Below are 19,871 nucleotides of genomic sequence, written 5' to 3' on the forward strand. Positions count from 1 at the left end.
GGTAAATATCCAGGTAGTGGAGTGCAGAAGGGATCCAGGTGTAAGCATGGAAAAACAGGCAATACAGAAGAATTTGGTACTTAGTTTGAAGCTTTGTTTAAAAAAAAACACACAGAAGCGTAAGTGGTTGCAGTTAGTCAGCAGTGGCACCATTACAATCGCTACAGTTGGAATATGAGAACGCACACTCCAGTCATGCACTACTCATTTAACTCTAATCCAATACAGACAATGCAATTATACCAATTCCATGTTGACTCTGGTAGCTTTTCTAGATGCTAAATTCTATTTCTCCATTACAAATACAATGATATCTAGATTTTTTGTGACTAAGAAAGCAGCTGGCAACTTTAAATTCTATGAAGGCGTTACTGTCTGTGATAAGAGACGCTACAACTGCATCTGATTGAAACAGTGGCCTTACCACATAGCTCTTTTCAGACTCTGTGAGATCTGGTCCTGCTCTCAGTGAATGGTGAGAAGGCTGTGTGATCACCAAGCAAATTATAAGGAAGACATTTTAGCAGAAGTTACATTGGTCAGAATTAAAATTAAAAAATGACGCACAGAAAACCAAACAAAACACAAAACCACCCACCGCCACTTGATTCAGACAATAGGATTTTTAAAACAGAGGACATTGGAGAGTATAGCAATGCAATTGCATTGCAGCAGCATGTGTGCTGCAAAGGGTAATACAATGGCAAAAAAATTAAAGGGTTAGCATAGGCAACTAGAGGAGGAGATGAAAAGATATGAGACAGCTAGAGACACAGATGGCAAACAGCATTGCATTGAATTCCTGTAGGGGAAAAAGACATGGACAGAAGCACAAGTGTCAGACTATCAGACCTTTAGGCCAAAGACCCTAATGAAAAAGGCCATTGCCATTATCTCTGGAAAGGCCCTTGGAGACATTTAGGATCAGGAAAAATGACAGCTCAGCTGCCTCCTAAAGAGTGGGCCAGATCCTCAGCTGGTGTAAATGGATGCAGCTCAGCTGAAGTCACTCCAAGTGCATTGCTGTCATAGGCATGGGAACTAGGAGTGCGGGGGGTGCTGCAGCACCGCCAGTTTTTGTGCAGGGTCCTGCCCACCACCCTGCGCCCAGGGTCCTGGTGCTGCCAGGCCCGCACCTGGGATCTTGACTCCTGGCTGCAGGACCTGCACCCAGAGCTCTGTTCTTGGCCCCGTGCCTGGGGACTCAGCTCCTGGCTGCTGCTGGCCCTGCACCCAGGACTCTGTTCATGGCCCACCACCTGGAAGCACACGAGGTCCCCCAGCCGCCAGCCCCACACTGGAGGCTCTGCTCCTGGCCTCGCACGCGAGATCCCAGCCTTGGTCCCCTTACCCCTGTCTGCATCCCCCGACCCAGAGCCATGGCCCTGCTCCTGGCCCCAGCTCTGAGGTGTGGGGGAGGGCGCGGACAGGAGTAAGGGGGGAGGTGAGGTAAAAAGTTTGGCATGAGGGCCATTGGCTTTCAGCACCCCCACTGTAAAAAATGTTCCAGCACCACTGGCCGCTGTCACTGCATGGGGGCTACACTAGGTGAGGGTCTGAGCCGTCACATGAATTCTAAGAATGCAGCAGCCTTTCAGAGGGACCAGTGTTTCTGAACAGAGATGGGCCTGGACCCAACCCCAACATCTAAACACGTCCAAGCTTTAGAGCCATTGTGAACACTGCCAGCTAGGTGCATCTTTTCTTCAGCATTGCTCCTTCTCCACCTCCCCCTCACCACCTCTTCATTGGGGAGCCATTCCCATGCCCTAGGTTACTTTCAAGAAAAAGCAGTTTGTTTGGAGAGTCTCAAGGTACAAACAATTGGATGGAACATGAAAAAAATTCCACTACAAATATTTGCATTTACATTGCAATCTTGCATTTTTTACACACTCAAAACTCCTAAGAAAAGCAGTGGACATACTGCCTGTGCAAGGAGTGCAGGACTCGTCCTCCCTAGGGCTATTATTCTAGTTTGCAATACAGATGGGTTGCCTAGGGTAAGTTATGTTGCCACTAGCTGTGAGCTTTCAGTAAAACGTTAGACCCAAATCTTTTTCCAGAGGGTCCATTTCACTCTTTCCCCGTATTTTTTGTTCATTTCCGTGCACCCTCTGCACTGCTGAGTTCTCCAAAGGCCTTGGTGTGCTGGCAGCTCAGGAGAAAGGCTGCTCACAGCATTTCCAGACAGAGTGAAGGGAGGAAATAAAGAACTTAATGGATGGCAGGAGATTTCCAGCTTGAGTTTGGACACTCAAGAGACTCAGCTAGTTCAGAGGAGCATAGCGGGGCTAACTTCAGCCATGGGGTAGCTCCCTTGAAGTTTCTGTGAACATGAGTTCCAATCTTCTGGAGGTTCCCCCACTGTTACATCAAAGACTAAAGTATCCTCTCCCAGTTCCTTCATCTTAAGGTCCCTGACCAGTACGCCCACCCAACCGCAATGCAGCCAGAAATCTCCTCTAGTCAATCTGGCTCTCTGAATTAATTAATTAATTAATAATTACTCCTGAATCATTTTGCTCAGAAACTATTTGTTCTGACTTTGTATAGAAAATAGAAAGTGATTGGGATGGGCTTACCACAATGTAATTAGAGCTCATGGCATTTATTGGGTAGTCTGAAATTGTTACAGGACTTTTGGAAGTCATTCCTACATGGCCACCGTCAATACTGAAAGGCTAATAGGATGATTACAAAGTCAAAATCAGTATTTTGCAAAGGAACTCGATATAATACATCAAAGGCTCTGAAATCACAGTTAACTGAGGAGGGAAAAGCTGATTTTCATGGCTATGGTACACAGCATCTACACATAAGAATTATGGTTTGATTCAGGAAAACTTAGGCTGTCCCATCTGTGACACTGTGCAGTCTATATGGTTTTATAAAAATTTAATAAGTGAATATAATGTAACTGAAATGTGCATCATGCAAAAGGTCTCTTGTAAGGTATCACTGCAAGGCTTATGATCTACTGAGTGTGATCATCCTATTTGCACAAATGTACCACTCTTGTATCTGAAACTAAAAATATAAAATATAACTCTGAGGGCCTATTGTAATTATGTAAAGTGTGGGCCATTAATGGTGATTTGGAATCTTGATGGCTCTCATTAACCAGGATCATTGTCTGCAGATGGCTGTGTTTTACTTGTAAGTCTTCCTGTATATGTGTGTGCTGGCAAGTGGATAATGAAGTCTTACAGTGACATGTGATCATGTCACCTGAACTGGAATCCATCTTTAACCTGGTGCTTTTCCAGTGAAGGGGGGTGGAAACCCAAAGAGAGACAAAGGATTCCCACCTTATGCAAAAGATATATAAAGGGGTGAAACAGAACAAAGAGGGAGAGAAGAGCCATCATGAAGAATCCCCTAGCTACCACGTAAGCTGGAACAAGAGCTGTACCAGGAGAAAGAATTGTGTCCAGGCCTGGAAGGTGTCCAGTCTGAGGAAAAAACTTACTGAAGCTTCTCTGAGGGTGAGATTATCTGTATTCAGTTTGATTAGACATAGATTTGTGCATTTTGTTTTGTTCTGCTTGGTGACTTGCTTTGTTCTGTCTGTTACTACTTGGAACCACTTAAATCCTACTTTTTGTATTTAATAAAATCACTTTTTACTCATTAATTAACGCAGAGTATGTATTAATACCTGGGGCAGCAAACAACAGTGCATATCTCTCTATCATTGTTATAGAGGGCGAACAATTTACGAGTTTACCCTGTACAAGCTTTATACAGGGTAAAACAGATTTATTTGTGTTTAGACCCCATTGGGAGGTGGGCATCTCAGTGCTAAAGACAAGCACACTTCTGTGAGCTGTTTTCAGGTAAACCTGCAGTTTTGGGGCAAGTAATTCAGACCCTGGGTCTTTGTTGGAGCAGATGGGAGTGTCTGGCTCAGCAAGACAGGGTGCTGGAGTCCTGAGCTGGGAGGGAAAACAGAAGCAGAGGTAGTCTTGGCACATCAGTTGGCAGCTCCCAGGGGGGTTTCTGTGATCCAACCCATTACACCATCCTAATATATTCCTTACTGGAAATGCCCCTTAAGACCATAAGATAGTAAGGCCCATGTAAATGGGCACACTTCCCATGGACTCACAGGGAGCTGCACTGGCGCATATATATATAGTGTAAACATCTGGCTTGTCTCTCACCATGCACTTTCAGTATCTGCTCATTCATCCCTCCATAGCAAAGGCCTGGTGAAATTAGTGGGCATCTGTTCCTTGACTTCAATAGGACTTGGGCCAAAATTGGAGGTGATGAGCTGGACCTAACTCAGGATTTGCCCAGCGTGGCCCATAGGGGTGCAGCTGGGAATAATGTGATGAGAAGGAGAAAAGGGAAATGTGGGCTGAACTGCAGGTAGAACCAGTGGATTGTGGGATAATCTCCTAATGGTAGGAATGGAAACCCCAATCCTCTGCGATAGTAAAACCAGATAGGCACAAGCCTGGGCAATATAGGGTAAGGAACCATCCCCAGCTGGCAGGCAGTGCGGGAGGGTAGAGAATGAGGCGACCTATGAGGTAGAGATTCCAAGGCCAGAAGGGACACTTGTGACCATCTCATCTGGACCCCCTGAGTAACACAGGCCAGAGACCTGCTGCACATAATACCTAGAACAGAGCTCTTAGGAAAACATCCAATCTTGAGTTAAAAATGGTCACTGATGGAAAATCCACCATGATCCTTGGGAAATTGTTCCAATGGTTAATTACCCTCACTATTAAAAATTTACACTTTATTTCCAATCTGAATTTGTCTAGCTTCAACTTCCAGACATTGGATTGTGTTAGACCTTTCTCTGCTAGATGGAAAATTCCATTATTAAATATTTGTTCCCCATGTAGATATTTATAGACTGTAATCTAGCCATTCCTTAACCTCCTCTGTGTTAAGCTAAATAAATTGAGCTCCCTGAGACTATCATTACAAGACATATTTTCTAATCCTTTAATCATTCTCGTGGCTCTTCTCTGAAACCTCTCCAATTCATCAACATCCTTCTTGAATTGTGGGCACCAGATCTTTTCATCTCTACTTTCCGGAGGGGTGGGGGGAGAAGGGGAATATATATATGATCACATTGCTTCTCCAACAAATGACCCTGCCAGCGTGGTTTTGTATTCAAATGATCAACATTTTTTAAAAAGAAAAAAAGATTTTGTAGAACAAAAATATCAATAAATTGGGGATGGGGGGGAGCGTTTAAATATAGCATGTACACATGGGTAGAGGGGCTTTCACTGGCACATTCAAATGTTGTAATTGCCCTCTAAACGAACAGACACACATACTCAGAGGGCAGGCTGAGGTATCTGATCATATGATGCATAAATTTAAAGCTGTAAAACAGAGGGATCCCCTGGAGAAATTAATCCACCACCTCCACTGGTGTTTAATTAAACAAAGCTCTATAAGTAACATACCGTACAAAACCCATCAAGGCCACAGATTTACAATAATGCTCAGTGCTAAATCCTCACCTTAGCAAATCACTTAAACATATGCTTAATTTCCATTGACTTCAATGGCACTAAGGTGCTTTGCTGAATAGAGAGAAACTTAAGCACATGCTTAACATAAAGTTAAGTTATACGAACATTAACTATTTAGTCATATGGCCATAGCCTGCCTTGTTCCCCATGTCACAGACATGAGTAATGAGACAGCTTTGTAATGATACCAGAATAAATCTGCACAATTTAATAGTCCAGGCACCCACTGAGATAGGGTTTTCCTGTTAGAAAAAAGATCATGAGTGGGATTTTCCAAAGTGCTCAACACTAGCCTACCTCTTTTCCCATTGTCTTTTTATGGGGAGGATGTTTACCCATCATCCTGAAAAGTATAATGCATGGACTGAAGGTGGCCCAGTGGGCTAAACACTGTTATGTGGCCACCTTACTTTCCCATCCACACATTCATGTCCCTCAGTCTGCACATTCCCTTGTATGACTGATGGACAGATTTTATTTTACAATTGTTATTAGTCCCTTATAGTGGGCCTGGAAATATTAGACCCGGGACTGATTGAGGAATGTAGTTTTATGATTGAGCCTTGGGGGCACTCCCAGATAATTAATACATATGAATAAGATGGATATATTTGTAGTGTAATGGGTATATATGTATGTAAGGTAAGTGGGGAAGTGGGATATCAGGAGGAAATACAAGGAGGAGGGTACAACAGGGGAGGCCTCCTGATTCATACTGAGAGAGGGCAATCAGCTAGTTATCTTAGGTGCCTGTACACGAATACAAGAAGCCTGGGAAACAAACAGGAAGAATTGGAAGTCCTGGCACAGTCAAGGAACTATGACGTGATTGGAATAACAGAGACTTGATGGGGTAACTCACATGACTGGAGCACTGTCATAAACTGTTCAGGAAGGACAGGTGAGGGAGAAAAGGTGGAGGAGTTGCACTGTATGTAAGAGAGCGGTATGAAACTGGAGAAAAGCCTGTTGAGAGTCTTTGGGTTACGTTTAGAGGCGAGAGCAACAAGGGTGATGTCGTAGTGGGCATCTGCTATAGACCACCAGACCAGGAGGATGAGGTAGACAAGGCTTTTTTCGGACAATAACAGAAGTTTCCAGATCACAGGCCCTGGTTCTCATGGAGGACTTCAATCACCCTGACATTTGCTGGGAGAGCAATACAGCAGTGCACAGACAATCCAGGAAGTTTTTGGAGAGTGTTGGGGACAACTTCCTGGTGCAAGTGCTGGAGGAACCAACTATGGGCCATGTTCCTCTTGACCTGCTGTTCACAAACAGGGAAGACTTGGTAGGGGAAGTAGAAGCAGGTGGCAACCTGGGCAGCAGTGACCATGAGATGGTCGAGTTCAGGATCCTGACAAAAGGAAGAAAGGAGAGCAGCAGAATATGGACCCTGGACTTCAGAAAAGCAGACTTTGATTCCCTCAGGGAACTGATGAGCAGGACCCCCTGGGAGGCTAATATGAGGGGGAAAGGAGTGCAGGAGAACTGGCAGCATTTTAAAGAAGCCTTATTGAGGGTGCAGAAACAAACCATCCCGATGTGCAGAAAGAATAGCAAATATGGCAGGTGACCAGCTTGGCTTAACAGAGAAATCTTCGGTGAGCTTAAACACAAAAAGGAAGCTTACAAGAAGTGGAAACTTGGACAGATGACTAGGGAGGAATATAAAAATATTGCTCGAGCATACAGGGGTGTAATCAGGAAGGCCAAAGCATAATTGGTTGCAGCTAGCAAGGGATGTGAAGGGTAACAAGAAGGGTTTCTACAGGTATGTTAGCAACAATGAGGTGCAGGGAAAGTGAGGGACCCTTACTGAATGGGGGAGGCAACCTAATGACAGATGATGTGGAAAAATCTGAAGTACTCAATGCTTTTTTTGCCTTGGTCTTCACAGACAAGGTCAGTTTCCAGTCTCAGACTGCTGCACTGGGCAGCACAGTATAGGGAGGAGGTGAGCAGCCCTCAGTGGTGAAAGAACCGTTTAAGGACTATTTAGAAAAGCTGGACATGCACAAGTCCATGGGGCCGGATGCAATGCATCCGAGGGTGCTGAGGGAGTTTGCTGATGTGATTGCAGAACAATTGGCCATTATCTTGGAAAACTCGTGGTGATCAGGGGAGGTCCCGGACGATTGGAAAAAGGCAAATATAGTGCCCATCTTTAAAAAAGGGAAGAAGAAGAATTGGGGGAAATACTGACCGGTCAGCCTCACCTCAGTTCCCGGAAAAATCATGGAACAGGTCCTAAAGGAATCTATTTTGAAGCACTTGGAGGAGAGGAAGGTGATCAGGAACAGTCAACATGGATTCACCAAGGGCAAGTCATGCCTGACCAACCTGATTGCCTTCTATGATGAGATAACTGGCTCTCTGGATATGGGGAAAGCGGTGGACGTGATATACCTTAACTTTAGCAAAGCTTTTGACACAGTCTCCCACAGTATTCTTGCCAGCAAGTTAAAAAAGTATGGATTGGATGAATGGACTATAAGGTAGATAGAAAGCTGGCTAGATCATCGGGCTCAACTGGTAGTGATCAACGGCTCGATGTCTAGTTGGCTGTCAGTATCAAGCAGAGTGCCTCAGGGCTCAGTCCTGGGGCTGGTTTTGTTCAGCATCTTCAGTAATGATCTGGATGATGGGATGGATTACACCCTCAGCAAGTTTGTGGATGACACTAAGCTGTGGGGAGAGGTAGATACACTGGAGGGTAGAGATAGGGTCCAGAGTGATTTAGACAAACTGGAGGATTGGGCTAAAAGAAATCTGATGAGGTTCAACAAGGACAAGTGCAGAAACCACGATTTGAGGACTTCAGTAACTCAGGCATAGGTTAGGGGTTTGTTACAGGAGTGGATGGGTGAGGTTCTGTGACCTGCGTTGTGCAGGTCAGACTAGATGATCATTATGGTCCCTTCTGACCTTAAAGTCTATGAGACTCCAATGCACTGCTACAGGCTGGGTACCGAGTGGCTAAGCGGCAGTTCTGTAGAAAAGGACCTGGGGATTACAGTGGACAAGAAGCTGGATACGAGTCAACAGTGTACCCTTGTTGCCAAGAAGGCTAACGGTATATTGGGCTGCAGTATTGCCAGGAGATCGAGGGAAGTGATTATTCCCCTCTATTTGGCACTGGTGAGGCTGCATCTGGAGTATTTTGTCCAGATTTGGGTCCCCCACTACAGAAAGGATGTGGACAAACGGGAGAGAGTGCAGCGGAGGGCAACGAAAATGATTAGGGGGCTGGGGCACATGACTTATGAGGAGAGGCTGAGGGAACTGGGTTTATTTAGTCTGCAGAAGAGAAGAGTGAGGGGGGATTTGATAGCAGCCTTCAATTACCTGAAGGGGGGTTCCAAAGAGGATGGAGCTAGGTTGTTCTCAGTGGTGGCAGATGACAGAGCAAGGAGCAATGGTCTCATGTTGAAGTGGGGGAGGTCTAGACTGGATATTAGGAAACACTATTTCACTAGGAGGGCGGGGAAGCACTGGATTGGGTTACCTAGGGAGGTGATGGAATCTCCATCCTTAGAGGTTTTTAAAGCCTGGCTTGACAAAGCCCTGTCAGGGATCATTTAGTTGGGGTTGCTCCTGCTTTGAGCAGGGGGTTGGACTAGATGACCTCCTGACCACCACCAGCAACACACTGGTGACCCAAGACCGCCGATCTGATAAGTAAGCTAGCTGTCCTCTGTAGGAATCGCGATCTAACATCTAGGGAACCCTCTTAGCCCCTCCCTGCAAATCCCCACATAGCGTAATAAAGTATGGATGTGCAATAAGGGTAACCTATAACATGAATAAACAGTACTGCGCAGGGCTGGGGCAGCACACAGAGGGAAACACACACACGCAGGGGATTGTAATTTTATGTAGAATTTGGCCCATTTTAATGTATTGAGTTAGTACTAGAGATAGGAGTGAATCAGAACCCCAGTCCAAACAGCCCCACATGTGAGAGGGTCTGATATCTGGAACAAAACTTGGCTTTGAATTTCACAATTAGAGCTGCTCTCTAGAATGAGCTCAATTGGGATTGCAAACTGAAAAACACCCACAAACACTGAGGATGAGCAATGTCGAAACTGAGGTCCAAACCTGGATCTGAATTCTGTAGCTCAGTTTAATTTCTGCTAAGAGCTTGTCTATATGAGGAAATATACCATAGTTACTATTGGTATAACTCCCACTTCTGGACACTGATCCAGAACAACAGTGGCCTTTTTTCAGTTTTGCTTATGTCACTTTTATAATTATACCAGCATAGGAACGCTGGAACATTTCCCCACGTGGACAAGACTTAGTGCTTTTAGCATTCAGTTAAAAAATAATAGACGGCCAGATTTGGAAACTGGCCCATGAGTTGGTGCCTACAATTCTGCTCATGCAAACAGTGTCTCCACAAGCCATTCAGGGATATCTATGGGATATCTATTTGTACATACAAATGTGCTAACTGCACCCTAAATAACTGCCTACAAACTCAGAGGGCAGGTTGGGCCTCTCATAATTTAATGCATAATGTTAACTTGATCCTCACAATGCTGTAGTTGTCATGGCATATGGAATAAAAATGTTGGCCTGATAAGCCCCCGAAAAGGCCATCAAAGCAGGGCACAAAATCATAAATAAAACAGCATCAGTTCAGTGTTTAGTCTGAAAGTGCATCTTTAGGATTATCATTTTGTGATCACGTCCTGTTCTCTCTCTCTTTCTCTCGCATACTAATGTGCAAACCACACACACACACGCACCCCCACCCACACATGCACCCCCACCCACACACCTGTCCCTTGGGTATGGTGAATTGGAGCACCCACCCCAGACCCCGCGCTTTGTGGGGGCCCATAGGTGGGGAGGTGAAGCGGAAGGTGAGCAGGCGAGCAGAGTGAGGAGGCGAATGGGGACACCGTGCGAGGAGGAGCCCCCCTACCAGAACCACCCCTCTCTCCCCTGCGCCTCCTGCCCACTGGCAGGTCCCGCCAATCAGCACCTCCCCAGGATCAACTGTTTCTCAGTGTCAGGAGGCGCTGTGGGGGAGGAGCAAGGGTGCAGCACACTCGGGGGACAGGGCAGAACTGGGAGGGGAAGAAGAGGTGAGGCGGGAAGAAGCAGGGTGGGGTTGGGGCCTTGGGGGAAGGGGTGGAGTACCCCTCAGCAGATAGGTGCTGAGTTTCTAATGTCCCAGGTCCCACACCTCCCTAGGGACAGCCCCCCCCCCCCCACACACACACACCCCAGTAGGGATGAGTGAATTAAATGCTAGGAGAAAACAAACCCACAAGTAAACTGCAAATTTTGATTTTTTTAAATCTGAACTAGAAACAAATCCATCCTTGGGGTCAGGTACTTGGAATCTCAATCAAAATGGTAAATTCTGGGGCATGGGACTGGGAAGGTGGCTGTTCAATGAACATTTGCCCATTCAAAGCCGTTGTCCCTAGGGGAAATGGGGACAGAGGTGAGCAAAGGGCAAATCGCAGGCTTAACTCCATACTTCACCCTCAGAGAGCAGCTGATGATCAGGGAAATGACTAAAAATGGCAACAGGTATCCAGATTCATCCTCCATCCACGAATTCCGGAACAAATTGGCACACTTTACTGGTGAAAAAAACCAGCACCCCACACTAGCCTTTGCAAAGTGTGTGCTTTCTCCTTCATATATTGCCAGCCAGTGGAACTGAGCTGGAAGTATACTGATGTGTAAACAGACTAGAATACCTCTTACTCCTTTTGGGGGAATAGAGAGAGGAGGGGGTATCAGCAGTTCAGTGCTGACACTGAGCTGTTTCTGTTACAACAGTATTAACACTGGCTCCTTTGGTAGTGTTTGTAGGGAATTTGGGTGTTAGTGGGTTCCACAGAACCAGCTGAAACACCAGGCTGGACATTAGCAGCTATGCCAGAAACACTCTCCCCTCAACACAAAGCAATCAAGCCAATAATCACAGAATTAGCCACCCACTGTCCTACAGATGTGAGTCAGATCCAAAACTCTGGATGCAAACATGTACAAACCCCATGCCCCTAACTTTGGGCCACTTGAAATCTGATCCTGAAGTTTACAAGGGCCCCCTACCTTTCCAATGTGCTGAGCCAGAACTCCAAGTCCTAACAGGTCATAACACCGTTAGGTGTTCCCACTCCAGATTTGAACGCTGCAGCCTGAGCCCATCTTTACTGGCCCATACCAGAAAAAGGTGGTTAGTAACTTTTGGAAGCAAATAAAAAACAACCTCTGCAAAACCATCTTCTTGATACATTACATCCCTCTTACTTTAGACACGGATTAAAATTTACTGGGGTCCTGGGCACAAAGAACATTTTAGCCCCCCACACTGAGCCACATGGCCCCACCCCCTGCTCCTCCTCTTCCCCCCCCCAAGGCCCTGGCCAGGCTGGAAGTGGGAGCCAGACTGTAGTAATAGCTTCCCAGGGAGCCTTGGCCACCTACCCTGGGTGGCGCACCCTGGGGAGCAGGGACATGGACTGGGGGTTACTCTTGGGCAGGCTGGCCCCCTGCCCAGGGCAGGTAGAGGGTCTGGGGCTCCCCACAGCTCACAGGCGCCAGCTTCTTCCAGCTTCTGGGGGTGCTCAACCCCCTGCTTCGCCCCAGGCCCCACCCTCTTCTCCCAAGCCCCCACCCCCGCCTCTTCCTGCCCCTGCTTCACCGCCGCCCCGCTTCTTCCCCCCCAGTTCCACCCCCTCCCCAAGTGCTCCCCGTAGCGCCTCCTGCATGCTGCGGAATAGCTGATTGCAGCGGGTGGGAGGCACTTGGGGGGTTTGGGGAGTGGGGGCTGGCTGGTGGTTACAAAGCACCCACTAATTTTTTTCCCTCCAGCTGGAGCACCCATGGAGTCGGCACCTATGCCACAGTGACCCGGGCTCCCTGGGCAGCTCTTAAGTGATCCACAATCTCAGTATCTCTCCTTCTCTGGCTCTGGAGGGGTTTAACACTGTGGGTCCCTTGCTTAAATCAAGATCAAGGCTTCATGTCATGAGACTACACAGACATCACGAACACAGAATAAACGATGGCCTCTACTCCAAAGACTGCCAAACATTCTTAAAAGCCAACACAAGTGAACGTGATGGATGCTAGGAGGGTAGTGAGAGGGACTCTTGTAGTTACCAAGCTTAACAGGTGGGTCCCAAATCAGGTATGTTTTTATAAATAGCTTTGTTAGAGTTCCCTATCAAACCAGATCCCCTGGATTCCCTCAAGGCCCCACCTCAGGAACAAGTGACCCTGGGCTTGCTGCCCATTATTTTTAGAGTGTTTTATTTATTTTCCTCTTCTGTACAGACTCTCTTCACTAGGGTCCCTTAACCAACATCATTAGTTCCTATATCTTCAGCCCTCTCAAACCGTGGGCCAGTCCCTCAGGGTGTGTACTCCCCATCTCTTTGCTGCTATGCAGGGCCCAGGATGGGTTCATGAGGCATAGGGAGTCCACTGATCAGTTACAGAATGCCTGCTTTGATGTCCCTACCTGTGAGGGTGCCAGTGGGGCCTGCCTGTTACCTAACTCCCTACTTAGGCTGCCTGTCACTAGGGACTTCCTTATTGCTATTGAGCGTATGTGGAAGATGCTCAGATACCGCAGTGATGGACAGCAGGACAAACCCCTAAGGTAGCAAGCTAGACAACTCCCCCACCCAGGAGTCAATCTCCCAGCCCCACAAAAGCACTCCCAGAGTCGGAAACCCAAGGGGCTCCTCACACTAAAACAAACCTCCATGTTGAGCTGCTGAGAGGGAATATGGAGCTACCGGGGCCATGGTCCCAAAAGCCTGGCATCACAGAAAGGAGGGGACAGAGGTCAGCTCCATTACCAGTTGCAGTTAGAGCAAGAAGTACCTCTAGCAGAACAGCCCCTTTGCGCTGCACAGAATGCCCCTCACAGGTAACAGTCAGAGCTGCTGCCTCGCAGGAAAACAAAGCCTCCTGTGAACCCCATAGACTCAGCCCAGTGATGGGAGAGGGAACCAGAAGCTAGTCCGGCTCACACATCACCAGCAGACCAAGTGCTCTTGGTTACACATGGGCAATCTAATGAAGGCAATGGGGTTAGGGCTGTGTGGGGCTCACCTAGGGGCAGGACCCGAAGGTGATAGGGAACAGGGAGATGTGGCTGCATATGGGTCACCTGAGGGTGTGACCTGAAGGTGACGGGACAGTTGGGGTGGGGACTACACAGAGGTCAGGATGTGGCCTATCGAATCATTCCTGCTGGTGATGCTACGAGGCTGGGAAAACCTTAGCATGACTCCCAGCTCCTGGGGAGTTTGAGGCATTTGTGTCACTGAGACGATGAGTGAGTACAGGTCCCTGTGAGGTGGGTTTGACAGTCACACACCAGAACAGAGCTGTGCAGTGAGTCACCGTTTGCCGGTGCTGTCATGGGGAGCCGCAAAGTCCTGCTCAGTGGGGGCACCGGGAGGGAGCTTCAGCCCCTGACAGAGAATACCGAGCAGGGAAGAAGAAAGGAAAGCCCTTGCAAAGGCTCCTCCCAGCCCAGATGCTGCTTGTCCTCATCCCCTGCATGAGCACCTTGTGCCCAGATGAGGTGCCAGAGCCAGGGCATGGCTGAGCACTGCCACAAAGAGGCAGACTGTGGTTGCTGATGGAGATCACAGCTTCCAGCAAACCCAGGGTAGCAAGTTTGGGGACCTGTGGGGGGAATCTGAGACCCAAGTCTCCAGGAGAACAATGGGGAGAGCCCGGGGGATGGGAGGAAGTCTGGGGTGAGGGGAGGAGACTCAGTAGGGGGGAGCAGGAGAAGAGGGCTCCATGTGGGGGCTATAGAGGGGGGGGAATTTGGGCACCCTATCTACCACAACTGGCCAGGGGTGGAGCCTCAGGGGGGAGGGGAAGAGCCGGGGGCAAGGCCAGAGTTCCGGCGCTCCTGAGGGGGCCCATAAATTGGCTGGGGTTCCTGGGCAAGGGCCCCATTGGCCCATGTGGTAATCCACCACTGCTCTTACTAATTAGGTTACTGATCCCTCCAGGGACTGACCACAGCAATTCCAACTGAAGTTCACCATAGCTATAGGCACTCAGGATCTGACAGGATCAAATATGTCTTAAGCTAACACTTCGGAGGAATTTAGGGCCAGATCCTCAGCTGGTGTAAATCATCTTAGTTCCATTGACTTCAACAAAGCTACACTGACATACAGCCACTGAAGATTTCACCCACCCCGCATACTCCATCATTTCCACGGTGTCTGGAACTAACTTTAAATGACCCTTTAACAGGCTCACCATATTAAAGTCAGCAGATGTACTTCACCTGTGAAATCAACATATGGACAAGCAACCACATAACAAACTAATGACAATAGCATGGAAACAGTTCCAAGCCATAGAATAATTATCAGCAACAATGGTTACCTGGGGCATTCTGACCCTGTGTGTAAATCTAGGAGGTGGTTGTATTGTGACAGCAGAGGAAGAGAGAAGAGCAGATGAAGAGAATGAAGTGTCTGCAGTCTTTTAAAGGAAAGAAAAGTTGGTCAGCTAAATGCATGATTTCTTATCAGAATCACTGCTATCATCTTTTGTGATAAGAGCATCCTTTATATATACACACTTAAATTTGGTGCACACATTTGGTGCAAACATAACTCCATGCAAGAGACAACACACCTTCCTAGCTTATCCTTCTTTGCTTACAACTTGACTGTATTTTAAAAATGTGCAGAATGTTAAGCTTAGGTAATGGCTGCTGGCAATACATAACGATGATAAACTATATCCTTTTGTAAAGCTTAGATATAATTTTGGTGAAGACCCTGGTTAATTTCCTATTAAAAAAATATAATGTGTTCCATGCTACCAAAATCTCAGAAGGCATTTTTCCCTCCCTTGTTTAATTCTGGCCCAGATTTTATGTTGCATCAAGATCATCTTGATACAGCAAAGGGGAAAGGAGCCAGTTCCAGGCATCTGATTCTGAAGCTACCAAAGCCCCAGCCTGGGTGTAAACAAGAACAACCTAGGGGGCTACTGTAACTTACTCCAGCTGGTTATGGTCTCCAAGGGACCATAAATCAGTCAAGATTTGGCACAGCGGGGTCTGTTGGGGGGTGTTGAAGCCAACTATGCCACCTCCTGCTAGCTGAGAGCTCCCCTAAGATTCCTCTATTCTTTTCACAGAGCACAGCTTGCTCTTCAGCAAGAAATGTATATATAATTTTAAATAACTGACTCACTCTTGGGAGAAAACACTACTGGCTTTAATTCTTATTTACACTAAGGTCCTTTTACCCCACTCTGGCAGTGTAGAGGGGTCTTACAGTGGGTGTTAGTGACATTTACATAAAGGGTAAATGAGAATCAGGCCCACTGAGTGTATTACAAGAAAAAATGACTCCTGCACTTTAACTAGCTGGCTATGCGAATACACAGACCCGAGTTAGAGGTTCACACCACCTCAGGCTCCATTAGGTTCACCTGCCTTCATTTTTATGAACGAGAACAGCATAGGATGAAATTTTTCTCTAGCTCGGATGAAATTTATACTTCAGGGCATAAACTGATCACCAGCTAGGGTGAGGAAGGAATTCCCTGTAGTCCATTGTTTTTGTACAGGGAGGTGAATTGCATGGAGGCTGCAATATGCCTTCCTCTGACACATCTAGTAATGACCACTGATTGGGCCAGGATAGCAGACTAGACGAGGCTTTGGAATATTTGTCAAGGCAATTCCTACTTTCATGACTATTCTCCACTAACTCTTTCTACAGCCTTGCTGAATCCACTTCTAGGCCATTTTAGCCCCTTGCACGCAGGAGACAGTATTGCTAACAGCCACTAGCTAGCTATAGTCCATAAAGGGATAGACAACAGCTACTGGCTCTGTGTGGCCAGCTGAGCAATAAGGATTTGAACACACAAGTGTAGGGTTTCAGAATAGCATACACATGCAGGAGAAGTACCTTGTTTGCTCCGCTTCGAATCTCTCTCAGTTCACCTTTCCTTGTGCCTCTTTTCTCAGCATTATTTCCCTCCCCAGTAGTGATTAGCTCCTGACATAATTGGCTTTCCCCAAAGGAAGCAAAGGGTTTCTTTTCTGGGCTCATATTCTTGTCTAGATTTGATGTTTTCAAGCAACCCTCCACAGAGATCTCGGGCATGGGATTAAAGCCTTTGTCTGTCTCCTTCCAACCCTCTCTCTCACTGTTTCTGCTGCCTTCTCTATTATTTTGGACCTTGGTTTGGTTGCCAATGACATCACTGAGCTCGGAGAGGAAGCTCTCGGGTCTCCCAACAACCGAGTGAGGGGTCTGACAGCTGCTCAGGTTGGGGGAAGGGCAGCCAACAAACTTTTCTTCGCTTTGCGGAGTGGTGTGACTGAAAGTGTGAGCAGAGGACAGTGTCCTGGAGGAGAAAGATGGCAGTGGCGATATAATGGACCGTGGCGTGGAGGAGCCCGAAAGGTTAGAATGGTGAAGGCTAACAGAGGGGGAGGGGCTGGCTGCAGCTGAGGGTGTGAGATAGTCGATGGGACAGAGACAGCCTTCGGGGAGAGGAGGCAATGGAGGGGTTATGACAGGAGTACTGCTAGGAGACATTCCCACAGTCAGGGAAATCCACTCGGCCGTGATCGCCTGCACCTCTGGAGACAGAGCATGGCGTGGGAAAGGCAAAGGTGGAGGAGTTGGTGTATGGAGCAGCTCAGAGCCAGGAGACTTAAAAGGAAAGAAAAGGAAAAAAAGATAGAAATAAGACAAATGACAAGGAAAAGTACAAAATTCTCAAACACAAGTGAAGGCAGTGGGGAAATGAAGAGTGAGTGCAGGAAAGCAGGCGACACAGCATGGAGGATAAACGCTCGCTGGGGGCTTCATGCAGACTGCGAACCCTTACTCACACTGAGTAGTACCTTGCCGCTCAGTGACTGGAGCCATGGGGCTGCTGAAGAGCCAGCACTGCTACAAGGCAGGGAGCATCCCAGGAGTTGGCTCTTTGATTTTAAAGCAAGTTCTAGGTTTATGAAGCTGGAACAAAGATGGGTTGAACTCTGCCCTTGTCTAGGGGTGCAGGGCTCTTGGGCATGACAGGCCTAGAGCTTTCCCCGATCATATGTGCGCACCAGCCATGCTTTGCAGGAAACAAGAATGAAAGGAAGAAAACAACTGCTTTTACTGAGAGAATTAACAAAACTGCTGAAAAAACAAAGAAAGGGTGCGTACAGGCTTCCAAACCAAGGGAAAAGCTGGCAGCAAGGTGGCGGCAGGCATGCCATGGCAACATAGGATGTGCCAGGCCCCCACACACTGAAGCTAAGTTAAGATTCATTTTTTCAGGGAACCCCAAGAAAGCAAGCACGGTCTCCTCTTCGCTCAATGGCCAGGAACAGAAATACCTGCTAATAAGACCGCTAAAGGAAGACAAGGACAGAGACACTGACTGTGGCCCTGAAATTTGCAATCCTTCCCTAATCTCTGTTGCATGCCCCAACTTCCTGACTCTCCTCCCCCAGCATTACTCACTGAAGGGTCTTGTTGTGTATGTTGAACAGAACCAGCTAACATCTTTCCTTCCCTCCCTCACCCGCACCTGCACATACCTCATGTATGTCCTCAACTTTAAAGCAAAAATGTTTGCAGGCACAGGGTGAAGTGTATCAAAGGCTACAGAGCCCCACAGTCAGTCCTGGATCTGAGATTGCCACTACAAACAGGACAAACTGCAATCCCAAACTGCCACCGGCCACTGTCTCTGTGGTGGATTTAATTCACCGTTTTTTGGTTTCAATTGGATTTTACACCTGTTTTAAAGGCAGTTTTGCGCTCCTAATGGGGCCAGACTGGCAGGCCCTAGAGACTCAAGCCTTCCATTTTGCTACTGACCATGTACAGCATGATCAATGGTAACTCAGGCCTCTGACACACTGTCCTGCCCAGCTGTCTCAGCCCTAAGCTGGAGTTGCTACATGGAGGGATAATTTAGGCCCTGATCTAAATCCTACTGAAGTGGATGGAAGGACTGCCACTGACCCCTTTGTCTCAATGCCCTTTTAATCAAACAGGATGCTCATCGCAGTGATAGTTTGACTTGTGTAGGCACCGGTCTCAAACTGGACCAAAGTCACTGACTTATCCCTGCAAAGGCACTGAAATTCACTCAACCTGCCATCCTTGCCAACCTAGCCAAGGTTCAATCTGTGATCAGAGATGAAATGCTTTTTGTCCTGTCCCCAGTCCTCCCAGCCACCCAGTCTTTCTGGTAAGTGAAGTGTAACCCCTTCAGATCAGTTCTCCCTGGGTCGGTACAATGGGAGCAAACTGGACAGGACGGATGGTGCTGCTGTACAGTACACCCTAACCTTGGCTGGGGATTTCTTCCTGCACACAAATGACTGCGTCCTACTGTTCTGTAAAGTCTAGTAACTGGCTACATCTAGCCTGGGTACCTGCGGGGAAGCCGTTGTACTGCGATTAGGGGATTGAGACATCAGCAGCTCAGGGTAATCAACAGCATTCTTCACTAGTGGCCGCTTGAGCACGTCCACGTAAGTGACAGGGAAGATGCCTTGGCGGTTGGTACCGGAGATTTTCCCTTCGTACCAGTTCTCATCAACTCGCCGGATCACCGTGATCCTTTCGCCCTGCAGGAGAGAACCATCACACAGCACTGATGCTAACCCAGCGTGTAAACTTGCAGCACAGGAGATGACAGCCCTCGCCCCAGCTGAATTCAAGTCATCTGTGGCATGTGGCCCCACCCTTCTTGACATGGCAGCATGTTTCTGAGTTGAGCTGACTATAGAGGTTCATCCCTCCTGAAGCTAGCTCAGGCTTCTGCAGACTCAGGCAGGCAGCAGTCACTCTTGGGTCACATTTCACAGAGTTTCTTTGCATCCAGAATGTAAGAAACATTTTTTTATATGAAAGCTGAGGTTCTGATCTCATTATGTGAATCCCATAGCAGAGTCCCTAAGCCCTGTCACCAATCCTCTCCCCTTCTGTTCTGCTGACAAAACACACAAGAAAGACTTTTGAATCCTGATTATAAACTGCAAGCTCCAACCTTGAGTAAAATGAAAAAGAAAATAGAGAACATGGAATTTTAATATCAACACACATGCAATCATCTGCCACCTTTGAGATGGAGAAATTTTGCTGTTTAAGGTACTTTAATAAATGCGTTTAGTTCTGCTCTGAAAAGTGATTGAAAATGGCACCTTCTTACTCCCTGTCTACATTCATTGCCTTACGTGGGCACTACAGTAACACAGATATGTGTTCACTTCTATTCACTCTTGTGAGCTGGTTTGGCTCAGCAATGCTATGGGAGAACAAGCTAGTCAGTAATTCATCAACAGAAAGTTGATGTTCC

The 19,871-nt window shown here is 47.3% G+C and overlaps 1 protein-coding gene across 50 annotated transcripts in view; it reads right to left on the reverse strand.

Moving 5' to 3' along the window:
* The window catches only part of SORBS1 (sorbin and SH3 domain containing 1), a 210,460-nt gene that overhangs the window by 7,299 nt on the left and 183,290 nt on the right, over nucleotides 1-19,871 (reverse strand). For 27 of the 50 annotated variants that reach the window (XM_034777801.1, XM_034777795.1, XM_034777792.1 and 24 more), the window contains 4 exons: nucleotides 18,946-19,140; nucleotides 16,466-17,218; nucleotides 14,919-15,017; nucleotides 425-484 (listed from right to left, as the gene is read on the reverse strand). In XM_034777801.1, the coding sequence (XP_034633692.1) occupies nucleotides 425-484; nucleotides 14,919-15,017; nucleotides 16,466-17,218; nucleotides 18,946-19,140 (1,107 nt within the window). Of the gene's footprint in view, nucleotides 1-424; nucleotides 485-14,918; nucleotides 15,018-16,465; nucleotides 17,219-17,400; nucleotides 17,631-18,945; nucleotides 19,141-19,871 lie in introns of those variants that run through there. The other 23 variants (XM_034777815.1, XM_034777812.1, XM_034777820.1 and 20 more) reach the window with 9 other exon arrangements.

Source organism: Trachemys scripta, chromosome 7, assembly GCF_013100865.1.
Source record: "Trachemys scripta elegans isolate TJP31775 chromosome 7, CAS_Tse_1.0, whole genome shotgun sequence".
In the NCBI taxonomy this organism is placed as follows: Eukaryota; Metazoa; Chordata; order Testudines; family Emydidae; genus Trachemys; species Trachemys scripta.